The 25,678-nt window shown below is 43.6% G+C and overlaps 1 protein-coding gene across 5 annotated transcripts in view; it reads left to right on the top strand.

The window, feature by feature from the left end:
• The window catches only part of ARB2A (ARB2 cotranscriptional regulator A), a 908,279-nt gene that overhangs the window by 510,934 nt on the left and 371,667 nt on the right, over nucleotides 1-25,678 (top strand). For 4 of the 5 annotated variants that reach the window (XM_073624504.1, XM_073624506.1, XM_073624503.1 and 1 more), the window contains one exon: nucleotides 905-1,956. The exons of the other annotated variant lie outside the window; for it this stretch is intronic. In XM_073624504.1, coding sequence (XP_073480605.1) covers nucleotides 905-1,396 — 492 coding nt within the window. In that variant the 3' untranslated portion in view covers nucleotides 1,397-1,956. Of the gene's footprint in view, nucleotides 1-904; nucleotides 1,957-25,678 lie in introns of those variants that run through there. 5 annotated transcript variants of the gene reach the window in all.

Genomic DNA, 25,678 nt, shown 5'->3' with positions numbered 1-25,678 from the left:
AAATCGTAACGCACGCGTCTTACGTACGATCTGTGAGCAGAGGAAGGAGCATCGGAGACGCCAATCGTGCTAACGAAGGTAGGATCTAAACTTGGGCCTATACTGCTTCGAAATGGAAGCCTATATTGTAACAAGATTAGGGGAGTTTGGCCTGACATTAGGGTTTGTCTTGTGTTGTGTCTTGCAGAGAAAATGGATGGGTTCAACGACCACAATTTCCTGCCCCTGTTTATTGACAAGTACAGAGAGCTGCCCTGTCTGTGGCAGGTCAGACACCCCCACTATAACCACAAACAGAAGAGGCAGGCAGCGCTGGAGAAACTGCTGGAGTTGGTGAAGCCGGTGGTCCCCACAGCAACCATCCCTTATTTAAAAGCTAAAATTGGTGGCCTGAGGAGCACTTATCTTAGGGAGCGCAAGAAGGTCACAGATTCCCAGAGGTCCGGAGCTGCAGCAGATGACGTTTATGTCCCCAGGCTGTGGTACTATGAGAGACTGCGATTTCTGTCAGACCACACTGAAGTCAGGGAATCCCTCTCTACTCTTCCTTCCACGCTTCCTTCCATCCCAGCTGAGGCTTCCGATGTCCAACCTGGGCCTTCCAGCCAGGAAGAAGTGGAGGAGCCCAGCTGGAGTCAGGTATAGCATTCTTCTACAGATTTCTGGGCAATAAATAAATGATGTTTACTAGATGTTATTATTGATCACTAATTGCTGCTTGAAAGTGTTTTACATATCAATACACAGTAGTGGGCACCCAAAATTGGGACAAGAATGCAAAATGCTGGGCTCAGAAGGATAGTCTGTTATATTTGTTAACATTCAATTTGCAGCAGTCAGGAGGTGAAAATTGTGTGTGATTGATGAAAACAATACTAAAACTATGTCCCTTTTTCATACACAGGAAGACCTCAGCCAGGAGGAGGCTGTGGAATGTGGCAGTCAGGAGGAGGCGGGGATTAGTGGCAGCCAGGAGGAGGCGGGGCTAAGTGTCAGCCAAGAGAAGCCAGGGACAAGTCGCAGCCTGACTGAGTCTCAGGTCCCTCCCCTCCGCCTGCCATATAAAAGGGCCAGGAAGGCCACTCCCAGTCCTGTGCAGGATTCAGCGTACAGGCTGATCCAGGAGGCTTTGGCGTCCCTCAGAGCCTTCCCCAGTCCTGAAGAGGCCTTTGCCTGCATGGCTGCCACCAAATTGCAGGGCATGCAGGAGGGCCAACGCAAGATTTCTGAGGACCTGATTTATAAAGTCCTTCGTAAGGGGGAGAGTGGGGAACTGACACCCAAGACGGATGTCATTGAGATGGACCATCCTCCTCCTCCTCCTCCTCCTGCTGCCACAACTCCACCACCACAGCCAAAGGCTGGAAGGAAGCGTGGAAGGAAGACCAAAGAGTGATTGCCCTGGGTTCAGTCTGGTCTGACAGAAGATGCAGTCTCTTGTATGACCACAGCCTGGGGACACAGATGTCATCTGCTGCTTTCCGGATCTCTGGGACTTCTGGACCAGACTGCCCTCCCTTAGATATGGACTCCTCAGGCCACCAATTTTGCTTTTAAATAATTGATGTCTGCCCCGGGGGTCCAAGGCTTCGCCCACTTCTGCAGTTTCTCCAGCGTTGCCTCCCTCTTTGTTTATAGTTGTGACCCCTTAATAAAATATTTTTAGGTAAATTCTACTCTCCTGTGTGTGTTTTCATCCAAAAAGGACAGTTTGTTGGTGAGTATTCAGGTACATTTCTAAAGTACAATGTGAAATTAACAAGGGACAACAACACCAAACAATCTCCTCCTACAGATTAAATAGAACAACATATCAATGGTGTTGTGGGAACTTGTCACAAAAAACACACAAACATTTTCGGGAGTACAAATCAAAATCACCAAAAAAAAATAAAAATAAAAAGAGAAACACAAAAAAAGATTCTACATTAAAGTAAAAAAAAAAAAAAAAAAAAATATGTTGTCAGATGTGAGAAATCAAAATATATTGAGGGAATCCCGATAAATAGTAACGAAAAAAGTTTGTGAGAAGTGTGTGTGAATATGAGCATCAAAACGACTTAATTCTTGTCACATTATAAAGAAGAAGAGAGTGCGCTGTATTAAACCATTTTGAACATTGCAGCGTGACGAAAGTGCTTTATCCATTACGAACGCTAAGTTTACCAGAACGAGCTGTCCCATGTCGGAATTTCTTCTGAGCATGCGTGGCACTTTGTGCGTCGGAACAGGCCACACACGGTCGGAATTGACGCGATCGGATTTTGTTGTCGGAAAATTTTATCTCCTGCTGTCCATCTTTGTGTGTCGGAAAATCCGATGGAAAATGTCCGATGGCGCCCACACACGGTCGGAATTTCCGACAACACGCTCCGATCGGACATTGTCCATCGGAAAATCCGACCGTGTGTACGGGGCATAACTGTTAAATTTTTTATTTAGGTTATGTGGACAAGCAGTGAATCAGAATTAATGGCAGAGAGAGCTTGCTGTTGGAATATTCAAAACCTATAAGAATCCAGCTCAGTGTGTTCTACTTATAGCTAAAAATTCACTTCTGGTTTGATTAGGCCTTTAAAGGGAACATGTCATAAGAAACATACCTTTGTTGCATGGGTGTCAAAAAGATCCTCTGGTTTCACAAACTAGCGAGTTACAAACCTTTTAAATAAGTAAAAGTCTGAAAGAGTATAAATTGCAGGGTATACATTTGTTCTGGGTCATTGGTAAGGATGAGCTCATGCGTAAGTATAGTCTGTGTCTGGATACTGAACTCCATTCATAAGAGGTTGAGACATTCCCTGGCCCACAGTCAAACATATATAAAAAGTGTGTATATGCGGGGCGGGGAATACCTCAGCCACTTATGACTGGTGGTCCACATTGACAGCTTCCTGGCGGGATAACTCAGGCACATTTAGACTAGTATCCAAACAAACTTGAGTTCATCCTGGTCATTGATTTACCAGGTAGCAAAGCAAAATGATCATCATGACAGCCAGGCTACTAACTTTTTACATGGGAATTTTGAATAGTAGCCCAGGTATTCTTTTGTGGCGGTCTGTCTCACACTGGCCTCATAACTAAATTATTTGCTTGAAAATGTGCCATTTGATTTCTGTGTAGAAAATATATCTGTGGTGTTCCTCTACCTCCACCTGTATGGAGTAATTTGAACTTTTGTGGAACTGCTGCTCCTTCTTACCATTCCATAGCTGAGTAAATATTGGTCAGGAACTGTTATTGGTGACTTTACTTTTTTATTTCCATTTACAAAACTCTCTAGCCTTATGCCGTGTACACACGGGCAGACTTTTTGACCGGACTGGTCCGACGGAACGAATCCTTCGGACAATTTTTCCGTGTGTGGGCTCCATCGGACCTACCGCTCGTCTGTATGCTAGTCCGACGGACAAAAACCGACGCTAGGACAGCTATTGGCTACTGGCTATCAACTTCCTTTTTTTAGTCCGGTCGTACATCATCACGTACGAATCCGTCGGACTTTGGTGTGATCGTGTGTAGGTAAGTCCGTTCGTTAGAAAGTCCGTCGAAAGTCCGTCATAACTTCGTTGAAAGTCAGTCGGAAAGACCTTTGGACCTTTGTTGCCAAAAAGTTTGCCCGTGTGTACACGGCATTACAGACAGGCACTCTGACCACACCAGTGCCTAAAAGGGAAAAGTTTAGTTTGTGCTGAAGCAGGCTGAGGGTCTAGGCTGGATATCAACCACTCCATTGCTGGGCCAATTCTGGCACTTCTCACATACATGTAAAAATCTGCTTTTTTTTTTGCTAGAAAATTTTCTTAGAACCCCAAATTCATATATGGGTTGTACTGTATCGCTGCCGATACTAGACATTTGCACAGGATTTCCCAGCTAACAGCTGAAATGTAAACAAAAGAATGCCGGCAAGTATTGGTTGTTAATGAGCTGGGCCGCCACGTCCTTAACAACCATTGAAATTTCATTTGCCCGTGGGATTCCCCTCCCCGCCACCTCCTCCCCTTCTGCCAGCTGTCACCCTTCTGTCCTGAAGGACAGACAGAGCAGCACCATTTAAGTGCAGTATAACTGCAATTTAATATATAAAAGGTAAGAAATACACTAACAAGGTTAAAAACAATTCCAGCATAAGTGATGAATGTGATGTTCATCTGCTCTACTCTCAGGTGGTAGCCGCTGGTGTGTCAGTGACCAGAGGTCCAGGGGCGCTGGTGGATGCCAGCTCTTCCTCGTAAATTCGGAGACACTCGGGTGCGCTGATGATGTCACTTCTGGGTATGTCATCAGTGCCCTGAGTATCTCTAAGTTTACCAGGAAGTGCTGGGAGCCACCGACACACCAACAGCTACCACTCTAGAGTAGAGTGGATAAACACCACATTCATCATTTATGCTGGAATAGATTTTAACCTTGTAAGTGTATTTCTTACCTTGTATCCACTAAATTGCAGTCATACTGCACTTAGATGGTGCTGCTCTCTCTGTTCTTTGTGTTGCCAGAGTCCCTTCTAGCTCCCTCCCCACCCTGCCCTCACTTACCCTCCTACTTCCCCCCATCCCAACCTGTCCTCACTTACCCCCTACTCCCCCCTCCCCACCTTGCCCTCACCCCAGCTTCACCCAACTCCCCCCAACTCCCACCCTCCAAACCACCCCACTACCTACTCTTGCTAGGTGATGGGTATCGTAATTGGTATCGGCGAGTACTTAAAGCGGAGTTCCACTTAAAAAAAAAATAAAAGTCAGCAGCTACAAATACTGCAGCTGCTGACTTTTAATAATCGGACACTTACCTGTCCCAGGGTCCAGCGATGCAGGGGATCGAAGTCCCGCTCGTCTCCCCCTCTGCTCCGCGGCTCCGGCATTGTAAATGTGGGCAGCCGGGCACCCACTGCGCATGTGCCAGCCATACTGCGTGCCGTGATTGGCCACGCAGTCATCTGGGACCTGTGACGTGTCCCAGATGACTGCCTGGGGGGGGGGGAGAGCTGATCTCCCTTCCTTTGCCGAGGGAAGTGACGTCAAGAGCCCAGTTGCTGAAGGAGGCAGACTACAAGGGACCCCCTAGCAACAGGTATTTAGAGGTGAGTAAAAAAAAAATTCTCCAAATGTTTTTTTTTTAAATATTTTTTTATGTACATTAATGATTTTTTTTTTTTTTTTGGGGTGGAACTCCACTTTTAAAAAAAAGTATCGTACTTGGTGTAAAAAAAATAATGTCATTAGTGCATCCCTAATGGATTTAATACATTTTACTGCACACAAACACAATATAATACCCATTTTTGTAAAATATAAAAGATGATCTAACACTGAGTAAATAGACACCTAATATGTCACACTTTAAAATTTGCGTTTGCCCGTAGAATGGCGTCAAACTACAGTACTTAAAATTCTCCATAGGTGACGCTTTAAAAGCCATTGCAGGTTACCAGTTTAGAGTTACACAGAAGGTCTGGCAGTAGAATTATTTCTCTCGCTCGCCCTGTGACAACATGGGCCATAACAGGTCCTCTTATGACCCCAAATCTTTCCTCTGGCCAATGAGACTCGGCCGGGTAAACAAAGAGGCGAAACCGGAATTGACTACGGTAAATTATCAATGCTTCCAGTTTCCGGGGTCACAGAGAGGAAGGAACAACGTCCGTACCTCTCTCTCTGTACTGTGCAGCCGCCAACAGCAAATCCCAGGAAAAGCAGTGGTGATCGAGTGGCTGTTCAGCCACTCAAATCACTTCTGCCATACAGGGAAATCCCGGCAGCTAATGTTGATGCCGGGATGATGCCTGCAGGTGCAGGCATCCTTTCGGTAAAACCACTTCAACCTAAGGATGTCCATGGACATCCTATGGTAATGGCCCTCCTGTACCTTTTGTATTGAACTGTACTATAATTGTGTTGTCCCCCCTATACATTGTAAAGCACGCGCAAACTGTTGGCGCTATATAAATTGCGTATAATAATAATAAAGTGGTTAAAGCCTTGTACATATGATGAGAATATCAGAAAAATGATCGTCTGGTTTTTTTTTTTGGGGGGGGGGGGTTTGCATGCTAGTCTCGTATCATAGTTACATAGTCAGGTTGAAAAAAGACACAAGTCCATCCAGTTCAACCTTAAAAGCAATAAATAAATAATATAAAAATATCATACAATCCAATATACCCAATTTTATACCCTCAGTTGATCCAGAGGAAGGCAATAAACCCCAGCAGAGCATGCTCCAATTTGGTACAGCAGGGGAAAAAATTCCTTCCTGATCCCCCAAGAGGCAATCTGATTTTCCCTGGATCAACTTTACCTATAAATGTTAGTGCCCAGTTATATTATGTACATTTAGGAAAGTATCCAGGTCTTAAAGCAATCTACTGAGCTGGCCAGAACCACCTCTGGCGGGAGTCTATTCCACATTTTCACAGCTCTTACTGTGAAGAAACCTTTATGTATTTGGAGATGAAATCTCTTTTTCTCTAGATGTAAAGAGTGCCCCCGTGTCCTCTGGGTTGACCGTAAAGAGAATAACTCAATACCAAGTTCCATATATGGACCCCTTATATATTTGAACATGTTGATCGTATCCCCCCTTATTCTCCTCTTCTCAAGAGTGAATAAATTCAGTTCCTCTAATCTTTCCTCATAGCTGAGCTCCTCCATGCCTCTTATCAGTTTGGTTACCCTTCTCTGCACTTTCTCCAGTTCCTTGATATCCTTTTTGAGAACTGGTGCCCAAAACTGTACCGCATATTCCAGATGAGGTCTTACTAATGATTTGAACAGGGGCAAAATTATCTCTCTCTCTCTCTCTCTCTTAATACAAGAAAGGACTTTGCTCGCTTTGGAAACCGCAGCTTGGCATTGCATGCTATTATTGAGCTTATGGTCTACCAAAACCCCCAGATCCTTCTCCACCACGGATTCCCCCAGTTATACCCCCTTTAGCATGTATGATGCATGCATATTCTTAGCCCCCAAGTGCATAACTTTACATTTCTCAACATTAAACCTTATCTGCCACATAGTCGCCCAGTTAGACGGTGCATTGAGGACGGCTTGTAAATTGGAGACATCCTGTAAGGATGTTATTCCACTGCATAGCTTGGTGTCATCTGCAAAGACAGAAATGTTACTTTCAATCCCAGACCCATTATCATTTATAAAGATATTAAAAAGTAAGGATCCCAGCACTGAACCTTGGGGTACACCACTGATAACCTTAGACCATTCAGAGTAAGAATCATTAACCACTAACTCTCTGAATTCTGTCTTTTAGCCGGTTTTCTATCCATTTACAAACTGATATTTCCAAGCCTGTAGACTTTACCTTACACATGAGCCGCGTGTGGGGAACTATGTTGAACGCTTTTGCAAAATCCAAGTATACCACGTCCACAGCCACCCCTCTGTCCAAGGTTTTACTTACCTCTTCATAAAAAGAAATCAGGTTTGTCTGACAACTTCTGTCTTTCATGAATCCATGCTGTCTGTTGCTTTGAAATGTTTTTTTCCAGGAAGAACTCGTCTATGTGGTCTTTTATTAAACACTCTAGTATCTTCCCGACTATAGAAGTTAAACTAACTGGTCTATAGTTACTTGGTAAAGACTTTGATCCCTTTTTAAATATAGGCACCACGTTCGCCCTGCGCCAATCCAGTGGTACTATTCCCGTCATTAATGAGTCTCTAAAAATTAGATACAATGGCTTTGAAATTACAGAGCTCAATTCTTTTAGGAACCCGTGGGTGGATGCCATCAGGTCCAGGTGCTTTATCCAGCTTTATTCTGTCTAAATAATTCTGGACCATATCACTTTTGAGCCATTGTGGATCATTCTGGGCTGTGTCACTACCACCCCCATTATGGACATGAGCTCCCCCGTGCTCTTTTATATACACAGAGCTGAAGAAAGTATTTAATAAATTTGCCTTCTCTTTGTCCCCAGTCACCCACTCTAGATTATTTTGTAAAGGGCCTACATGCTCAGACCTGGCCTTTTTACTATTAATATATTTGAAGAATGTTTTGGAGTTTGTCCTACTATCTTTTGCAATCTGTCGTTCGTTTTGAATTTTTGCATCCTTGATTTCCTTTTTACATATTCTGTTAAATTCTTTGTAACATTTAAACGACACTAGTGTTCCTTCATTTTATATTTTTTAAAAGCTCTTTTCTTATTGTTTATAGCTTCTTTAACTTTGGCCGTGAGCCACATAGGTTTTGTTTTTAGCCTTTTAAACATATTGCCCATGGGAATATACTTTGCAGTGAGGTCCCAAACAGTCTTTTTGAAGAATTCCCATTTCTGTTCTGTGTTTATCAATGCAAATATTCCCTCCCCGTCTAAATCCTGGAGAGCAGCCCTCATCCTTGGAAAATTAGCTCTCTTGAAGTTAAGTGTTTTTATCTTTCCCGTATGTATTTCTTGTTTACAGCTAACATCAAATGAAATCATGTTATGATCGCTGCTACCCAGGTGTTCCTTTATCTGGACATTAGTAATAAGCTCTGCATGGTTTGAGATTACCAGGTCCAACAGAGCTTCATTCCTAGTTGGGGCCTCAATAAACTGGACCATAAAATTGTCCTGTAATAGGTTTATAAATTTTTGCCCTTTAACTGTCCCAGCATTGCCATTACTCCAGTCAATTTCTGGGTAGTTAAAATCCCCCATTATTATCACTGTCCCAGCCCTTGAAGAAGTTACTAAAGATACAAAAAATCTCATTTTACAGAATATAACTTGGGAAGTGATGTATTGTATTGTAATGTATTCTTTCATTTCTGAGCATACAGGTCTTGCTCTTCTGAATTTTTTGGGAGAAATACTGTACTGATTAAACGCAAATCGCACTTTTTGGTATTGCATGAAAAACATTTTAATGTTTGTCCCTTCAGGTAATTTTAAATGAACTGTTGTGATCTGCTCTCGAAAGCTGTGATTATCCAGATTATCGTACAATCGTGTTTTTTTTTTTGTCTGATTTTCTGATCGTGTGTACTAGGCAGATACTTTGTATTTGTGTGATGCAGAGAACCCCTGTGAGAGCAAACCTTGTGTAAAGGTATTGCTGTTGATTAATAAAAGTGGGCAGAAACCCTAATGTTCCTGAAAAGCATTCTATTTCAGGCCCTATTTACACTGATGCAGTGAGAATTTTTCAGAAACCATGAAATCAGGCCGAGACAAAAGTACAGTTAAATCACACTTGTTTAATAATAAAAGTAAAAAGAACAAACGTAGTCAAAACTTAGCGTTCAGTAACCGGAATGGATAGTCAGCCATGCCAGAAGTCAGGGATCTAAGTAGTAGAACAGCAAGAAGGATCTGGAGCCAGAAGGGATGTCAGCAAAGCCAGTCTTTCAACAGGAATGCAGGAGATGTTTGTTGTGATGTTGACCAAGGTGAAGGCAGAGACAGTCTGGACTGGGACGGCTTAAATAGGCAAGACTGACGAGCAGGATATGAACAACAGCTGAGTAACTGTGGAGAGAGATGGGAGCTGACAATTAGCAGACAGCTGAGCGGCCAGCTCAGAGAAGGAAGGAGGAGGACAGGGGCATGTACCTCCCAGGATGAGACCCAAGAGCGTTCCTCCGGACTGTACCCCTTCCAATGCACCAGGTACTGTATGCGCCCACGGAACCTACGGGAGTCAACAATGGACTGTACTTCATACCCCTCATGGTTCTCAACCTGTACAGGGTGAGGACGTGGCACTGAGGTCGTATAGCGGTTGCTGACCAAAGGTTTTAACAAGGAGACATGAAAAACATTCGAAATACGCATATTAGAAGGAAGGTCTAATGCATAAGCCACTGGGTTAATCCTGCGAAGAATATGGAAAGTTCCAATAAAACGAGGTGCAAACTTCAGTGAGGGAACATGAAGTTAGAGTTTGCGAGATGACAACCAGACCCTGTCCCCAACCTGGTAAGAAGGCGCAGGCAGGTGTCTGCGGTCAGCATGGAGTCTGTCACTAGCATGACGCAAAGCCTCCTGGACTTGTGCATAAGTGGAACGAAGACCACGGAGATTCTCCTCTAATGCAGGAATACTCTGCGGAACAAATGAGTCAGGCAACATGGAAGGTTGGAAACCATAATTTGCCATAAACGGGGACAATCAGGAAGCAGAATTCAAGGCACTGTTGTGAGCAAACTCTGCCCACAGTAATAGGTCTGACCAGTTGTTATAATGGTCAGAAATATAGCAATGTAGGAATTGCTCCAAGAGCTGATTGGCTCGTTCTGCGGCCCCATTAGACTGCGGGTGATACGCAGAGGAGAAAGCAAGCTGAATTCCCAACTGTGCACAAAAGGCTCGCCAGAACCGGAACACAAACTGATTACCCCTGTCCGAGATAATCACCTTGGGTAGCCCATGTAAGCGAAAGATATCCCGAGCAAAAATGGAAGCCAGTTCCTTAGAAGTGGGCAACTTCTTAAGTGGAACACAATTAGACATTTTCGAGAACCGGTCAACCACCATAAGGATAACTGTATTGCCCTGGGAGTTGGGTAACTCCCCAATGAAGTGCATAGACAGGTGGGTCCAGGGCCTCTCTCCATTGGGTGTGGGTTGTAGGAGGCTCACTGGAAGGTGTCATGGAGTCTTACTCTGAGCACACATGGAACAGGCAGCTACGAAGGCAGTTACATCAGCACGTAGACTATGCCACCAGAATTGTTAGGAAATGGCCCAAACGAGTTGATTCCTCCCAGGGTGGCCAGCAGCCTTAGGAGAATGGTAAGTCTGGAGCACAGCAGTACGGAGACTCTCTGGGACAAAGCAGCGGTCACAAGATTTCTCAGGCGAAGCATGGACCTGAGCAGCAAGAATTTTGTCACGCAAAAGAGAAGTGAGACTGGTGCGAACCATAGCCATAATACGAGCAGGAGGAATCACAGGAACTGGAACCGACTCCAACTTGGAAATGGAGGAAAATTGTCATGTCAAGGCGTCAGCCCTTACATTCTTAGTACCGGGTAAGAATGAGACAATGTAATTGAAACTTGACAAGAAAAGAGCCCATTGTGCCCTTCTGGGAGAGAGGCGTTTAGCCTCAGACAAGAATGTGAGATTTTTATGGTCAGTAAGAATGAGAATCGGTACAGTGGTACCTTCGAGGAGATGTTTCCATTCTTCCAGGGCTAAAATGATCGCCAACAGCTCTTTGTCACCAATCTCCTAATTGCACTCGGCAGGTGACAATTTCTTGGAAAAGTAGCCACCAGGATGCGTAGCGCTCTCAGAGGTAGGACGTTGAGACAGAAGGGCGCCAACACCAGTCTCAGAAGCGTCAACCCAAAGGATAAAAGGTAACGTAGGATCAGGATGTGCCAACACAGGAGCTGAAACAAAGGCAGCCTTGAGACTCTCAAAGGCCTTAATGGACTCCAAAGATCAACTCTGTGGGTTACCGTCCTTTCTGGTCATATCAGTCAGGGACTTGACCAGAGATGAGAAGTTACGAATAAACTTCCGATAATAGTTGGCAAAGCCCAGGAAACACTGCAGAGGATGTAAACCCACGGGTTGGGGCCACTGTAGGACTCCTGAAAGTTTCTCTGGGTCCATCGAAAAACCAGCAGTGGAAATGACATGGAATGCCCAGGAACTTAACCTGTTCACGATGGAATCCGCACTTCTCCAGTTTACCATAGAGATTGTTCTCTCCTAGTTTCTGAAGCATACGACAGACATCTGTGTGGTGGCTCTCCAGGGACTTGGAAAATATGAGGATATCATTGAGATAAACCACCACACATAACTGCAACAAATCTCGGAGGACATTGTTAATAAATTCCTGGTAAACTGCCGGGGCGTTACTCATAATGGCCTGTTCTGGTATTAAACGCAGTTTTCCACTCGTCACCCTCCTTAATCCTCACAAGATTGTATGCCCCTCTCAAATCAAGCTTTGTGAAAACCGTTTCTTCCTTGAGGTGGTCAAATAACTCCGTAATCAATGGAATTGGATAGGCATTCTTAATCGTGAAACGATTGAGACCCCTATAATCAGTACAAGGTCTCAGTTCACCACTCTTCCTCTTCACAAAGAAGCAAGAGACGAGGATTTGTGGATGAAACCTTGAGAAACTGCGTCTGCAACATACTCCTCCATGGCCTTATTTTCCAAGACCGACACAGGGTAAACCCGGCCAAGAGGGGGTATGGTCCCAGGTTGAAGGTCAATTGCACAATCATATGGCCGGTGTGGAGGCAAACTACCGGCATGACCTTTGTCAAAGTCATCGCTAAAATTGCGGTACTCCTCTGGCAGGGAGGAGAGTGAAGAGGTGCACAGAACCTTGGCTACCTTCTGGAAGTATGTCTCACTGCATTGTGGTGACCAGGAGAGAACCTCAGCACAGAGCCAATCAAAAGAGGGGTTGTGCCTCTGTAACCAAGGATAACCAAAAACCAGCGGAAACTTGGGTGAGGAAACAACTTGGAATTGGATTATCTCATGGTGAAGAGCCCCTACGGCCATGGACAATAGTGCTGTATCATGAGTCCCACGGGCAGGCTGTAGAGGTCTGCGTAAGTATGTGTCACCGGCGCAAAAAAAACTTTTAAATCTATCAGTGTTATTATCAGAATTGCTGCATTCAGAAAAAACCCTTCTTTAAGAATGGGAAAATGTGAAAATTGGTATATGTGAATGCGCTATTCGTATCTTTACACCACTTGCAATATAAATTTCTATTCCTAGTATTATGTGATGGAAAAAATTTATCATACGGTATTATCTCCTAAAAATTCAAATAACCATCTCCTGTGTACAAATATAAATCAAATAAGTACATATAACCAATAGCCTTCTATTGTGTGTGAATCACACTGAAAACCTGAAAAAACAACTGAAAACCATATATCAAATTGCCCCTCCTGTGCATATAAACAATGTTAAAGTCCCATAAACCGTGAGAGCCTCAATGGCAAGTGGAGTGTCACGCAGCTGCAGCAGAATCGAGTGCTTCAATACAAAGGCAGCATCAATGAACAGGCCTGCAGCCCCAGAGTCGATTAGAGCCTGTATCTTGATGGACTACTCGGCCCAAGAAAGAGTAACCGAAACCAGGGGCTTATCCTTCTGGATAACTGGGGATGAAACAACGCCACCTAAGGTCTATCTGTGACAGGACCTCAAGGTTCGAGCGTTCACTGGACGGGTAGGACAAGACTTTAAAAAGTGACCTGCCTGGCCACAATAAAGGCACAATCTCTCCCTCCTCCTAAAGGTTCTCTCATCCGCAGAGAGACGTGTGAAACCCAAGTGCATGGGTTCACCTTCTCTGACCGACCCGGTACCAGGAGGCATGGGAGGTACGGGTGGGACTGCAAAGCTCTGAGACAAACGTACAGGAGGCTTCCGCAAGCACTCCTTAAGAGTCTTTCTCTGAGTCAAGAGTCAATGAGGATGGCAAACATGATCAACCTCTCCAGCTCAGTGGGTATACCTCGGGCTGCTATCTCATGGTATCCGAGAGACAATGAGAAAAAGCAGCCACAAGGGCCTCATTGTTCCACGCAACCTCTGCTGCCAGAGTATGTAATTCAATGGCGTAGTCGGCAACAGTTCTCGTAGTCTGTTTGATGGACATGAGGCACTTGGCAGCAGAGCATGCGGGAACATCAAATACCCTTTTAAATAAAGCCACAAACTTGGGCTTGTTCAAGACAACAGGTTTTTGCGTCTCCCATAGAGGGTGTGCCCAGGCCAAGGCTCTCTCAGAAAGCAAAGATATCACAAAACTTACTTTGCTTCTGTCCATGGTAAACGCCTGGGGCAGCATCTCAAAGTATATCTCAACCTGGTTGAGAAACCCTCTGCATTGGACTGGATCGCCCCCAAATCACTGGGGAGGTGGAGCGGAACTAGACATACCTCTTATAGAGGTAACACTTGAGGCGGGTGTCTGCACAGAGACTGGCACAGCAGCAGGGTCGGCCTACAACATAGGTTGTACCGAGGCGGCCACAGTGGGAGATTCCAGATGAGCCGTGCGACTCAGAAGCGTTTGTAACACCATGGCGAACTGATCCATGCGGTGATCCAATTAATTCAATCTGGAAAAAATATTACCAACAAGTGGATTGACTGTATCTTCTGAATTCATGGCCTTCACCTACTGTCAGAAACCATGAAATTAGACGGAGACAGAAGTACAGTTAAATCACACTTGTTTAATAATAAAAGTAAAAAGAACAAATGTAGTCAAAACATAGCCAGAGTTCAGTAACCAGAACAGATAGTCAGCCAAGCCAGAAGTCAGGGATCTAAGTAGCAAGTAAGTAAGCAAGCAGGATCTGGAGCCAGAAGGGATGTCAGCAAAGTCCGTCTTTAAACAGGAATGCAGGAGATGTTTGTTATGATGTTGACCAAGGTGAAGGTAGAGACCCTCTGGACTGGGATGGCTTAAGTAGGCAGGACTGATGAGCAGGATATGAACAACAGCTGAGTAACTGTGGAGAGAGATGGGAGCTGACAATTAGCTGACAGCTGAGCGGCCAGCTCAGAGAAGGAAGGGCTGAGCCCAGCCCTGACAGAATTCTGTGCTGTTTCCGCACCTCATCAAAATCACACCCCGTTCAAGCGAACCGCTGCAGGTGTTTATGTTAAGCTAAGTTAACAACACCATGAAATCGGTTCACAAAATGCAGTGAGTGTGAATCTGATTCTGGCGTGGCCAAGGGTCCTGTACGATTTTGGTGCGGATGCAGTGCGTTTTGAGCCATACAGAATGAATGACTCAAATTGCACTGCTGCAAAATCACATGTGATTTGTATAGGAATGCGGTGTGATTTCTTTTACCTACAGGTAACCTTTTAATAAGCTTACCTTTAGATAAAAATCAAATGCAATGGTGATATCTGGCTGATGCCTGCAGCTACAGACATCATTCAAATATCTTTGCTTTCAGACTGCAATTCCCTCTCTTGTAAAAGCCATCCTATCAGCCTTTCAGCCACTGGATTGTTTTTGTAATCCTGTGGGTATAATTGAGAAAAAGGCGCCACTACTCAATACCGCCACTGCGCCTCTGGATAGATACAGAGTATGTGGAAGCTGCCACTTAAAAGGAATCAAATATAAAAGCTGAATTTTAACTACTGGTCAATCTGGGATAATGTAGCTATATGATGTAGCTACACTAGCTACATCATATCACTTCACTTGTCACAGGGTGTTTAGTGCTATTTGTCAATTTAATGCTTTAGCATTTATTATATTTTAGCACATGTCAGTTATTTTCTCATTTGTAAATTGTGAGTCACGTGTCACTTTAGGGGATTTAATACTCCTTGTGCACAAACATTTAGCGCCGCTATTTTGACTTTGTGTCATTATCCCAGATTGACCAGTAGTTAAAATTCAGCTTTTATACTGGATTGTTTTTACAGCCAGCAGGAGGGGATGTCCCCCACCCTCCCGGCACCCTCCAGTGCCTCTCCGTGCTAGTGGGAAGCTGGGGATCTGATCCAGAGGCGGTGGATGACCCTGGGAGGCCGGAAGTGACGTCACTTCCAGCTCTGGCAAACGTAAACACAGCCATTTCTTTCCCCTGGAAAGCAGAGATTGATGGTTTTTTTTTTTATCTCCCAGGTTAGAGAGGATATCTGGGGTAATTTTGACCCCAGATGTCTCCATAAAGAGGACCTGTCATGCCTTATTCCTATTACAAGGGATGTTTACATTTCTTGTAATAGGAATAAAAGTGATTAAAAAAAATTCAAGGGATAGTGTAAAAATAAAAAATATATCTTTTATATTTTACCAAAAAAAAAAAAATTAGGTTGTATATTGTGTTTGCATTAAAATTCATTAAAGTGTACTTTTTCCAAAAAACTTGCGTTTGAAAAATCAACCGCCGCTTTATTCTCTAAGGTCTCTGCTAAAAAAATATATATAATGTTTGAGTAATTTTCTAGCAAAAAATTATTTTTACATGCAGGAGAGAAATGCCAGAATAGGCTTGGACTGGAAGTGGTTGTAAAGGCAAAAGGTTTTTATCTTACTGCATTCTATGCTTTAAGATAAAAAAAAAACCTTCTGTGTGCAGCAAAACCCCTCAGCCCTCCTAATACTTACCTGAGCCCATCTCGATCCAGCGATTTTTGCACAAGAGACTCGGCTGCCTGGGACTCTCCCTCCTCATTAGCTGAGACAGAAGTGAAGCACCATTAGCACCCACTTCTTTTAAAGTTAGTGAGCCAATGAGGAGAGAGAGGGGGTGGGACCAGGCCGCCGCTCTGTGTCTGAATGGAAATAAAGAGCTGTAGCTCAGCTCGGGTGCCCCCATAGCAAGCTACTTGCTGTGGGGGCACTCAACAGGAGGGATGGGGCCAGGAACGCCAAAGAGGGACCCGAAAAGAGGAGGATCTGGCCTGCCCTGTGCAAAACCAGTTTAGAGAGCAGGTAAGTATAACATGTTTGTTATTTTTAAACAAAAAAAAAAACAAAGACTTTAGTATCACTTTAAATTATAATAATGCTTTGCTATGTTTTTTACCAGAAATTTTGAGTCTCTGTAAACAAGACAAATAACAGAAAAATGATCTGCACTTTTTTTTTTTTTTTTTTTTACCATTTACTTTTTTCAATTTATATAAAAAAGCAGCCAACCAAAATTCAGTAACGTAAGCGAGGCTTGTTGCATTTCATTTTCACACATATGGAGAAAAGAATGGCATGTTTATATACCAAAAAATGTACAATCTTAACATTTGTGGATATTCTCAGTATACTCCCATAGTGATTATGGACAGTTTGTAACTATTACAAATCCCATGTTTGAGGTGCTATCATCCATCTGCATTGCAGGCTGGACTAGAAACAAGAGTGGTGACGTTATCCGGTAGATTCAGTTAATCGTCCTTTAGAGATCTGGCCATTCAATGCAATATTGTAATATTGTTCTGGAAAGCAGACAACCTGGTTTGGCCAATGTGCAGCGAATTAGGAGGTTTTAGAGTTGCAGCATCTAAGAGACAGGAAATATATTGCTTTGTTCAAATATTGAAAATTATTCTGCTCTTTTGAGTCCAAATGGATAATATTGTGGAAATTAATGAATTCTCTTCAATGCTTCATCATAAAGCCCCAGATCAAAAGAGCCAACATCTTCTCGAAATTGAATGTAGGAAATGCCCAATGTTGTTGCCTTCTGGGTAACTTTTCCAACAACTTCTATAATTCCAGATAATTCTTCATCCAGTGGTTCTGATAACTTAACCGTTGTGCTCTTGCCTGCCCAATCAGAGAGGACAAAGGACGATCCTGAAGGGTGAACCTTCTCCACACGGCCCACTCTATGTCCCGGGCCAGCTTGCTGGTGTTGATCTGGGCTCTACCCACCTCATGGATGTCCCCCATCACTTAGAACCTCCAGAACCTCCGCTCACACTGCCTGACAGACTTTGGATTTGCACTTTTTATAATATACAGTACACTAACACTTGTTGTTCTAAAACTAGGTCAAACTAGGAAAAATTGTTTTTTTTACATCATACTTACCTGTAAAATCCTTTTCTTTGAGTACATCATGGGACATTGAGTCAGGCTAATATTCATTAACTGCTGGGTTATACTCGATCATTAGGTGAATGGACACTGGTAGACCAAAGGTCTTCAGACAGGAAGTGATCCCCTAATATAACCCCTCCTATACAGGAAGTACTTTAGTTTTGTAGCAAGCATTAAATCCTCAAAGAGGGGAGGGATCTCTGCATCCCATGATGTTCTCGAAGAAGAGGAATTTACAGGTAAGTATGACGTAAAAATCCTATTTTCTTTTTCATACATCATGGGACACAGAGTCAGGCTAATATTCATTATCTGCTGGGACATCCCAGAGCAATAGCCTTGAGGGGAGGGAGACACCCTGCCAAACAATAGCCATCAAAACTTTTACGGCAGCCCGCAGTACACTGTGGCCAAAAGCCAAATCCTCGGCTGCTCGAACATCCACTTGATAAAATTTTGTGAACGTATGCACTGAAGACCAGATAGCAGCCTTACAAATATGAGCCACAGATAGCTGATGGCGAAAAGCCCAGGAGGTTGTTACACCAATGGTAGAATGAGCTCTCACCTAAAAGGGGCGAGCTTTGTTTCAGACCATAGGCCTGAATGATCAATTGACGGACCCAATTAGCAATGGAAGCTTTGGAAGCTGCCTGCCCCTTCTTTGGTCCTTTTGGTAAAACTAAAAAAAAAAAAGAAAAAGTCTGTAGAATATTCAGCATATCCATCATATTCCAGCATATTCTACAATTAGGCAGGGGAACTTTGTTATCCAAAGCGGATATTGCCGATGCATTCAAGCTACTTCCCATCAGACCTGCCCTTTTGGCAATGGCATGGCATCAGATGGCAGGAACATTACTATTTCACCACCAAGTCTAAGAGCACTCCTTGCTTGTTTGACATCTTTGCCCAAGCACTCCATTGGATCTTGGGTAACTGCAAAGGTTGTCAGGGGATAGTGCATTATCTAGACGATTTCCTGCTCTTAGAGGACCTTGGTTGTCCGCCCAAGGATTTGCTGTCTCTTACAGAGCTTTTTGCTGAGTTAAATGCACCCTTGGCTCCCCGTAAGGTGGAAGGTCTGGCCAATATCATACAATTTTTGGGCATTTCGCTCGATTCGAATCTCATGATTGCGAGCTTGCCCAGGGAAAAGTTGGTCAGGATACGTCACACTATTCATCTTTTTGTCCGGTCCCTAGTCTGTTCCAAGAGACGCGTTATCCCGAATTCATCTCAATAATTTTTTTTTGCAGCACCCGGAAGCAGAGCTGGTGGGCAAGCCAGTTTATCCTTACTCCCTGCTGGACCAGACAGGTTCTGGACACAAACGATCGATTTGGCCAATAATTCATTATCCAGCAATATACTGAAGGCTTATGCTAAGGGTTGGAAGATGTTTCACAAGTTCTTGACATGATACCCTTGCAGTTGCTCTGAGGATATAAATTACCATATTTATCGGCATATAACATGCACTTTTTTCCCCTTAAAGTCAGGGGGAAATCGTGGGTGCGTGTTATACGCCGATCCCCGCCGATCTCTGCTGATTGTGAGCGGAGCGATCACCACCGAGATACACATAGCCGAGTGTACTCGGCTCTTCTCGGCTCCGCTCAGTCACACCCAGTCCTGCCATTGGACCTGTGTTATGTCCATCATAGGGCGGGACAAGGCGTGACTGTGAGCGGAGCCGAGAAGAGCCGAGCACACTCGGCTATGTGTATCTCGGCTCCGCCCAATCCCTGCGATCTTGGCGGCGCTCGCTCCGCTCCACCCAGTCCCTGTGATCTTGGTGGCGCCAATTTTAAATCCATCCAAGGCTGCACTGGACACTGGGGGCAGGGCTGCACTGACAAGGCTGCAATGGACACTGGGGCAAGGCTGCACTGAAAAGGCTGCAATGGACCCTGGGGTAAGGCTGTACTGGGGTAAGGCTGTACTGGGGTAAGGCTGCACTGACAAGGCTGCAATGGACTCTGGGGCAACGGCTGCAATGACACTGACAAGGCTGCAGATTGACACTGATAAGGCTGCATTAATGGGCATTTAAATGTAAGTTTTTTTTCCTTAAACTTCCCTCCTAAAAGTTTTTTTTTCCCTAAAATTCCCTCCTCTAAACCTGGGGTGCGTGTTATACGCCGATAAATACGGTATGTGGTGGCTTTTGCAGCATATTGCCACAGCGGGTTGGCATTATCCGCTAATACCATCAAATTGTATCTGTCAGGCGTTCAGCATTTCAGATTCCTGCAGAATCCTGACAGTCCATCCATTTTAGCTACTCACCCTCTCAAGGCCATGTTGAATGGTATTCAGAGGACGCAGGGCGGTCACATTTGTCATGACTACCACTTACCGGCCAGATTTTCTATGGCATTTCAGATATTTTATCATCTTCCCCTTTTGACGTAGGTCGCAGTTTGGTGCTCAAGGCAGCTATGTACTTGAGGTTTTTTGGGCTTTCTCAGACCTGGGGAGGTATCTCAGGCCAGCCACCATGCTCCTTTCCTGGTTAAAGGCAGTCTTACTAGGTTCACCGATCACTATGCTTTACAACTCAATAATTGTAAGAATAGACAGTTGGGCCAGGGCTTTGTGGTAAAGTATTACAGTACCAACTCTAACATCGCCTGACACTTCAACAGAGTCTGATGTGGCTGCACACCCCGTAGTAAATATTACCAAAAAGAAGTGGAAAATTCCCTGTGGGGTTTCTTAGCAGCAATCATTGAAAAAAGTAGAAAGGTTTTTGTAAAAAAAGATATATTTTTATTAGCAAAATGCTCCGAACATAGTTTGGAAAATACAAGAATTTAAAACATGAGCTCCGGTTTTACAAGGATCGAGACATGCATTTCAACCTTATAGGGTCATGGTCTTCCTCAGGGGGTCCTTAAAGCTCTGCAAGGGCATAAAACAAAAGGGTGATTAAAAAGTTTTTTATATATTTGATATGTCTACTCTATGGGATTAATAATGATCACTTGATATTTACCCTCAATACCATGTGAGCTCGTTCATCCGGAGACTTCTTAAAAACATGAAGAAAAGCGGAAGAACCCCCCATTTGTGATCCTGGACTCCATTAGATAGTCGTTCCTGCCTGCATCCCAAGAGAAGGCAAAGCTGACACGTGGGGCTTACTAATGGTCACAGATAGAATGGCTCTCTCCCGCAAACAGAGGAGGGAGCAGGAGAACCAGAGCACCTGAAAGTTCATCATAATAAAAAGAAATTTTAATGTTTTGTCTACAATGTAAAATTTAAAATATATAGAGTTGTGTCAATATGCTGACTAGAGTATACACGGTGTGGATGTAGGGAGCGAGGGACAAAAATTGAAAATATTGAACACCAAAAAGGTGTGTATTAATATGATATGTATGGCTAGAAGTTTTAGATATCAATACACTTCATTAATTTATCCAAAAAGATGAGTATCAGATCCTGTTGTGACTATATTAAATCTAAAACAAAATAAAACATGATACTAGCATAATACGAACTAGTGATTATGAAAAGTGCAGCATGCCAGAATGTGAGAAAAAAGGACATGCAGTATGTAATTTTGCCCCTCAAAAAGAGGGGAGAAAATATTATCGTGAGTGAAGAAGGTAAAATATTCCAAATGAATCCTCTTTTCGAAAGAGGATTGCTAAGGTGTAAAGGTACAAAAATATACAGTGCATGAGAGTGAAAAAAAACAGAAGAAACATGAGGTGGGCACCACTTAATTAGTGAAGTGAAAAAAGAGATAATAGGGTGATGATGAAACGAGACTGTCCGTGAGAGTCATATAACGAAGAAAAGTGAATGCCACTCAAAAATAATGGTGAGTGTCATGGTAGCATATATAAATTATGGTGGCCAGTGTGTGAATGACAGCCCGAATTAGTGCAAACTTAATAGGTAAAAGAGGAGAGGAGAAAGCCTACAGTGAATGAGATATTGAGGCTGTAAGGAAACCAATATGACCCCTCAGCCATTACAGAAAAGAATACCGAAAATCTTTAACACTGAAAAAGTGAGATTAAAAGACAAACTAAGGAAACAGGCTCACCTAGTAACTGTAGTGAGAGGTATTAGGTATCTGTAACGTTCCCCGAGGGAATGCACAATGTCTGGTGGCCAGAATCAAAAGACATGCGCATAACCGACCTTCAGTGAACACAAAAGAGTATCAAATAAATGGTGGAGGTCTTGCAAATGAAAAGACAATGGTGTAGCATAGCCTTCTATTGTCATATGTTCTTACCTGATAGGTTTGTTGCTATCAAGCACTGTCGGGGATCAACTGAACGATCCGAGCAGAGGGTGTCCCTAGATATACTACCTGAATTAGTCTATAATTACTAACAGGTGCTCAGGATAAACCTGCAGTCCATCCCTCCGAGGGGAGGGGCCGTGGGGAAGCATGGATGTGTCCCCTCTGTGGTCATCCCGGCGTTCTGGTGAGTGGATCACTCCGGAAACCTCCGTCACCCCCGCCGTAAATAATGAGGCTGGAGACAGAGTGTGCACGGTGGGAACAACGCCAGCCAATGGCTGCACGCGCGCAGCCTAAATCTTCAGTCCGGTGGTGTACGCGGAACGCCGCCGGCAGGAACAAAGGCTCTACCTAGTGGTGGATGGTAAGACCACAGGTGTTGCTTAAAAAGGGAGATGTAGGCAAAACCATCTCCCTACCCTGCCAGGAAGCCACCAAATCAGGAATTGCACAACCTGAGGTGTAGGGGGAGGACAAAATGGCAATCCAGCGTCTGGGGGAGAAGAAAAAGAGACAAAAAAGATTATATACATGATTCACCAATTGGATTGTACATCAATGTTCTGGAGTTACACAAACTAGTACAGTTTTTAATATATTCTTTAACATTTGTATTATGTAATGAGCAGAGAAAAGAAAAAAAGGGTATACGCTGCAAAAACTATAACAGAGAGAATAAATCCAAAACACATTCTGTTGTAGAAAAAATTCCCGAGGGCTTCATCTCAAAAAGGAAGAACCACCAGAGGGGACAAATGAATAGATATTCATGAGTGTCGAGAAATGTGTTAAAGTATTACAGTAATGTATTATCATGCTATGAACATATATACGTATGTCTATTTATTTATTATTTTATCCTGCCTATATCGTGCCGAGTACTTTTTAGACGGCAGATATTATCTAGAGGAAAAGATCCAAGTGTCACTGAACTACTATCAGTAAAGTAGCAAGCGATGAATAGTATTTGAAAAATATATAGTGTTCAAAAGGAGAAGAGGGTATGTTTTCATACCCTATTAATTTTTCTCCCCACTTTCTGCCTCAGCTATGTCCCTCTAGTTAGTTTTCCCTGAGCTGAAGCCCTTGAGAAAAGGAATATATGAGGTAGACTCATTTAGGCCTGGATATGAAGTTGCCCCCAATCTATTTTTCCATTTTTGCTCAATTTGGAGAAGCCTTTTGTTCCAATCGCTGCCTCTTTCCAGAATATGAATCCGGTCTAAGGCAGCGAAGGTGATTTTGGGCATCCTATAATTATGTTGCGTGACCACGTGCCTTCCAAAAGGGAGATAGATATTGCCTATTTCCATGCTATAGACATGTTTCGATGTTCGGCACCAAAATTTTTGCCTAGTTTTACCCAAGTAAAAAGCGCCGCATTCACAGGTCATCAAGTATACCACTGCGGGGGTCTGGCAGTTTCCAAAGTGTTTAGATTTAAAAACCTGACCATTAGGAAGCGTAAATACTTTTTCTTTTCCTATCCTTGGACAGTGAGCACAATGTCCCCAAGGAAAAGTGCCGTATATCGAGCAGTGTTTTTTACTTGATTGGACCTGTGTTATGTTCATCATAGGGTGGGACTGGGCGTGACTGAGCGGAGCCGAGAAGAACCGAGTACACTCGGCTATGTGTATCTCGGCTCCGCCCAGTCCCTGTGATCTCGGTGGCGCTCACTCCGCTCCACTTGGTCCCTGCGATCTTGGCGGCGCCAATTTTAAATCCATCCAAGGCTGCAATGGACACTGGGGGCAAGGCTGCACTGGACACTGGGGGCAAGGCTGCACTGACAAGGCTGCAATGGACACTGGGGCAAGGCTGCACTGACAAGGCTGCAATGGACACTGGGGCAAGGCTGCACTGACAAGGCTGCAATGGACACTGGGGCAAGGCTGCCCTGGGGCTAGGCTGCACTGAAAAGGCTGCAATGGACACTGGGGCAAGGCTGCACTGGGGCAAGGCTGCAATGACACTGACAAGGCTGCAGATTGACACTGATAAGGCTGCATTGATGGGCATTTAAATGTAAGTTTTTTTCCCTTAAACTTCCCTTCTAAAAATTTTTCCTTAAAATTCCCTCCTAAACTTGGGGTGCATGTTATACGCCGGCACGTGTTATACGCCGATAAATACGGTATGTGGTGGCTTTTGCAGCATATTGCCATAGCGGGTTGGCATTATCCGCTAATACCATCAAATTGTATCTGTCAGGCGTTCAGCATTTCAGGTTCCTGCAGAATCCTGACAGTCCATCCATTTTTGCTGCTCACCCTCTCAAGGCCATGTTGATTGGTATTCAGAGGACGCAGGGGCAGTCACATTTGTCACGACTACCAGTTACCGGCCAGATTTTCCATAGCATTTCAGATATTTTATCATCTTCCCCCTTTGGCGTAGGTCCCAGTTTGGTGCTCAAGGCAGCTATGTACTTGAGGTTTTTTGGGCTTTCTCAGACCTGGGGAAGTATCTCAGGCCAGCCACCATGCTCCACGTATCCTCTCTCACCTCCAAACAGTTTGTTCCTCATGTCAGGATTTTAATCACAAAATTAATCTTAAATCCAAAACCGTTTTCCGGAAATTAATTTAGGATCGGGGCAGCATCCGCAGCTTCCAAGCAGGGGGTCTCTTCTTTCATCATTAAGTATATGGAGCGCTGGAGTTCCTCCTGTTATAGCACATACATACCAGAACCCCATACGGAAGTCATCCAGCCATTCGCTTCTTTACTAGACTGGTCATTGTTACCCGACCTTAATTAAAGCTTTCATTTCATACCTACTTATATGTTTTTGCCCTATTTTCAGGTGTACTGACCAGCCAGGCCAAGGCACACCTCAGGTCTTGGTAAGTTAGCGGTTATCGTTCTCAATGAAGACTCTGACTACAAGTCAGAAGTCTGGACTCAGGCCAACCTGGATTTGCGGGAGTCTGGGGCTATATAGCCCTCCTCCCGTCTGGTCCAGCGTCGGCTCGGCTTCTTGGTTCCCACCCACCCAGTTCCCCCAAATAACTTTCATTTTCATTCTTCATGTTTTTTCATACATTCAGGGTATGCCCTCTTTTTTCAGGTGTACTGACCAGCCAGGCCAAGGCACACCTGAGGTCTTGGTAAGTTAGGGATTATCGTTCTCAATGAAGACTCTGACTACAAATTCTCATTAACATTTTGGGTTTGTTTTGTGACCGAAATGACAGTTTTAGTTATATGGGATCATGTGGCCAATAGCAACTGACAGTCTTTTTTTTCTTCTTGGTCTGCAACTGCAGGTATTTATTTAGGGATACAATTCAACCCCAGAACTGTTTCAGAACTCATAAGTGCTAAGCAGCACTTTTTAAAATACACTCCAATATGTTCTTTTTTCATGATGGCAATTTTATTATGGAAAACATGTACAAAAAATAAATCTGTCTCTAAATTGTGTTAGAATTAAAAGAAGGAATTAACAACCGCATACAAAAATACAGTTTTCATAAATGTTCCCCAGTGAATCCATGTAACTTCTTTGTCTTCTTTTTCCCTTTTTAAAATGTAGTAGCAGTGTAAATACTGTAAGTTTTACAGAGTCTGCATAATATATTATAATGTATGTATACAGTACAGTGTATATATACAGATGCAAGATTGCTATTCTAGCAAGGAAAAATATATAATTAACAACCTTCTCACATTGCACAGGCTGCATTGGTATCTTTTTGTCAGATCTGTTATCTCTTGTGCTTTATTTTTGTGTATTTGTAACATGCGGGGTAATTATTTTTTATTGCATTTAAACGTGATATGCTGTGAAGTTACTACGGTTACTACAACTGAAATCATTAGTAAATATGTGAGAGAAATAAGCCTCCAGAGGGTGAATTAAAG

This window comes from Aquarana catesbeiana, linkage group LG01, assembly GCF_042186555.1.
Source record: "Aquarana catesbeiana isolate 2022-GZ linkage group LG01, ASM4218655v1, whole genome shotgun sequence".
Taxonomy (NCBI): domain Eukaryota; kingdom Metazoa; phylum Chordata; class Amphibia; order Anura; family Ranidae; genus Aquarana; species Aquarana catesbeiana.
Note: the sequence above shows the minus strand (reverse complement) of the source record. Positions and strands in the feature narration are given on the sequence as shown.